The sequence below is a fragment of the Olea europaea genome, unplaced genomic scaffold (assembly GCF_002742605.1).
Source record: "Olea europaea var. sylvestris unplaced genomic scaffold, O_europaea_v1 scaffold1093, whole genome shotgun sequence".
NCBI lineage: Eukaryota > Viridiplantae > Streptophyta > Magnoliopsida > Lamiales > Oleaceae > Olea > Olea europaea.
The window spans coordinates 155,986-159,674 of record NW_019228292.1 but is presented as its reverse complement, the minus strand read 5'-3'; the positions used below and the strand labels follow the sequence as shown (position 1 = coordinate 159,674).

At 32.4% G+C, this 3,689-nt stretch overlaps 1 protein-coding gene across 1 annotated transcript; it reads left to right on the top strand.

Annotated features, from left to right (window-relative positions):
* Positions 1-2,199: 2,199 nt before the first annotated feature.
* Positions 2,200-3,338, top strand: LOC111373246 (dynamin-related protein 1E-like). The gene is made up of 3 exons (XM_022995753.1): positions 2,200-2,698; positions 3,016-3,079; positions 3,175-3,338. The coding sequence occupies exons 1-3, from the start codon at positions 2,558-2,560 to the stop codon at positions 3,321-3,323; spliced, it is 354 nt and encodes a 117-aa protein (XP_022851521.1). The 5' UTR covers positions 2,200-2,557; the 3' UTR covers positions 3,324-3,338.
* The last annotated feature ends 351 nt before the right edge of the window (positions 3,339-3,689 follow it).

Sequence of the window (3,689 nt, the reverse complement as noted above, 5' to 3'; positions counted from 1 at the left end):
AAGGTTCGCTTTCCTGATCTGTGCAAGTAACAGTCAGGATTCCGATCCAGCTTCTCTCTACACAAAATATATTTGCCATATAGTTAAAAACTTAAAATCTGTTAAATTTTACTGAATATCGAAGAGTGAGAGGGGGTTGATTGATAAAGAAATCTTCCCCTACAAAGTACGATGCTGTAAGTATCTCAACCGTTTTAAATTTGACGAAGAAATTCATTCTCTTGTATTAAGTTTTTGCACATGGTGATCATTACTCATTGGTTGTGGGGTGTTAGGACGTGATAGTAATTTAAAGTATTTTATTTTGTTTATTAATAAACAAAAATTATTTATTTGAAGTAATTATTCATTGCATATGGCACTTGGGTATGATAAATAAAGGGAAGGCGTAGGCATTGAATGGTGAAGGGAGACGGCTCAGCAGGGAAGGACTAGTAATTGAATTAGGTTCTTCAATCGCTTTGCGATAATATAAATTAATATTTTGAGTAGAGAAGTACATAAGATATAACCTATATTTCGATCAAAGAGCAATTTGTCGGTTTATAGAGGTGATACTTTATCTAGATTGAAGGGTTAGTTACTCTAGTAATTGGAATAGGCGATTTGTCTTGATCATGGCGATTGTTCGTTTGAGAGTGATGATACATCTGGTGGATACTGTGTTGTATTGACTCTAAGTTTAGTCCCAATTAAATTAAATTTTATTTTTCTCTCTTCTATTTTGAATCACGCAATTTTTCATAAAATAATATTACATGTAAATTGAAATTTTTTCATTCTTTTTCAACCATTCATTCTTCAAAAAATTACTATTCAACTCATTTTAATTTGAAAAAATGGGGGTCAAAGCCTGTTTGAGTAACGGGAATAACCTACACTTCTATATAATTATTGACCGTCCAAATCACATTTATCCTAAGAGTCTATTTGAGCCTCTTTGGCTAAGAATATATTTTGAAATAGTCATTGATTTAGAATACATGGTTAAAAAATAAAAAAAGTTTTACGTGTTATATTATTTTATTGAAGAACGTGTCGTTGAAAAGAAGGGAGAGAAAAATGTATGTTGAAAATTAGAGGGATTAAATCAAGAGCTAAATCCCAATGGTGAAATAAAATCAATTTTATTAAAAAAATATGACAATTATCCATTGTCACATAAATTGACATTACACAGTAATATTCGTCAAATTTTATTGAATTTGTGCAGCAATAGCCAAATAAGTCTTTGTTTGATTCTCATTAATATTAGATTTTAATGAGTTTGCAAAATTTTCAGCAATACGTTATCATGTAAATTTCTACAAGAAATGACATTAGACAGAAATTGTGATTCAGACGGGGCATCCGTTGAAATTGATTTTTACCTATTCTGCCCTCAACTTTCGAATTGAAATTACGAATCTAGCTCACAATCCATTCTCTCCATAATTAGCCCCACCTTTAATTAATTTACTTTAATTTATTTTTTATATTCATTTTCAACTACACATTCACATAATTAAATATTTTACACGTAAGTTTAATTTTTTTTTCTACCTTTTAACTACACATTCTCAAAAAGAAAAAAAAATATTTAAAACATTGTTTTTTCAAACTACAGGCTACCAAATGGGGTTTAACCCCAAATCTCTTTAAACAATGCATATTTAGGGGGTATATATATAGAATCAGAAATGAAACTAGAATAGGATGTAAACAAATCAAGTACAAAAAGTGCATTTTCTTGACATTTTTCAGCCATTTCAGGCCCTCATAATTTGAATTGAAAATGATTTTTTGTGAATTTTAATGGATCTCAAACAGTAGCTAAGTAACAACTTCAACAATCTAACTTTTTCCTTTTTATTCCCCTTATGTTGCCATTGTTTGTTTCTTATTATATTCAAAATATATTTTTCTCTCCTTTGTTTTTTTTTTTTTCAATCACACATTTTTCAATAAAATAATAGTACACGTAATTTTTTTTTTAACCATACATTCTCCATCATTCTATCATTTAAAAATGTATTCTACGAAAAAATTTGGGCTCAAACGCGTCCTAAATTCACAATGGCCACCCCATGCTATTATTTTGGAAGTATATGATCGATGTCAACTTGATCCACCGCAAACAGGGGCCAGCCGGTGCAACCCATAATTCAAAATTCAAAATTCAAAATTACAAAACGTTACTTTTAAATTTAAAAATAAAAAACAAAGACCAAAGGTACAACAGAACCAAACGGTCGATTTCCATGTAGAATCCGACCCAATTGATGCGGACCACTCAAAGTGCACACGATGATATTACTGCCATTTTCAACTTCGGTAAAAAAACCAGTCTGATTTCAACTCCTATTCTCTCTCTCTCGCTCTCTCACGCTACTCGTCCAGTTTAAATCCACTAATTCTTACCTTTTCACTTTTAAATCTTACTTTCACCAATTTTTTTTTAAAGAACTTTTGTTTTCTGATTCATGTGTGTTCGGAGCTGGAATTGATTCAAAGGCTTACAATTTAGGTCTCTATTATTAGTGTTAAAGAGAGGAAACAATTAAACTTATTCAAGAAGATGACGACTATGGAGAGTTTGATTGGACTGGTGAACAGGATCCAGAGGGCTTGCACTGCCCTAGGTGACTACGGCGGTGGCGAACAGGCTTTTTCATCTCTCTGGGACGCTCTTCCTTCCGTCGCTGTCGTTGGTGGCCAGGTCTGTATTTCTAATCATTATATTTTCATAATTTATTTATTTTTTGTTATTTCAAATATAGTTGAGCTGTTAAATGGGAAACTGGGTAAGGAAAATCTTGATTACTTTGGCTATATTTAGGGAAACTTGTTGATCCACTCAGATAAAAGAGAAAAAAAAAATGACTACTTTTTAGAGATTGAGAGGATAATTTAATTTATAATATGGGCGTTGGTAAGATTGTTATTAATTTATCTTTTTTCTTTTTGTATAATGAATTTGAACCGTGTCTTAATATTCTTGTGGGTTTTTCTGATTGTGATTTGAGCTCAAAACAGAGTTCAGGGAAGTCTTCTGTGTTGGAGAGCATAGTAGGACGAGATTTCCTTCCGCGGGGCTCTGGTTAGCCCCACTTTACTTTGATAAACTTGGAAATGATATTTGATTAATGCTGGCCGTTTGCAATAATTTACCCTTTTTATGTATCTTGAGTTTAGGTATTGTTACAAGGCGACCACTGGTGTTGCAACTTCACAAGACAGAGGAAGGGCAGCAGGAATATGCAGAATTCGGACATATGCAGAGGAGAAGATTCACTGATTTTGGTGTGTGGAATTTTTACTGCTTAGCTTTCTGGGTTGAATGAAAATTTTGATTATAATTCTGGCTTTCTAATCTTGTATATTATTTTGCCTCTATTTCATAATCGAGGTCATTTATATTGTTGGTTTATTAGTATCCTCTTGTTAAATTGCAAAATGATTGGGAAGCTTCATTGTGTCTGTAAGCAGACCTGAGATTCGGAAATTGGTTTATTATGGAAAAGTTAAGAACTGAATATACACAAGTAGTTGAAAAGGAATGTTCTATTTTGCGAATTCAACTGACTTGACTCTCTGTTCGTCATCACACTGGGTGCTCCATCTTTATCTTAATTGTGCTCAGAGTGAAAACATGACCTGCTAGGCTTTTTTGTACAGTCTTCAATTGACTTAGAGATTTGAGTGTCTTC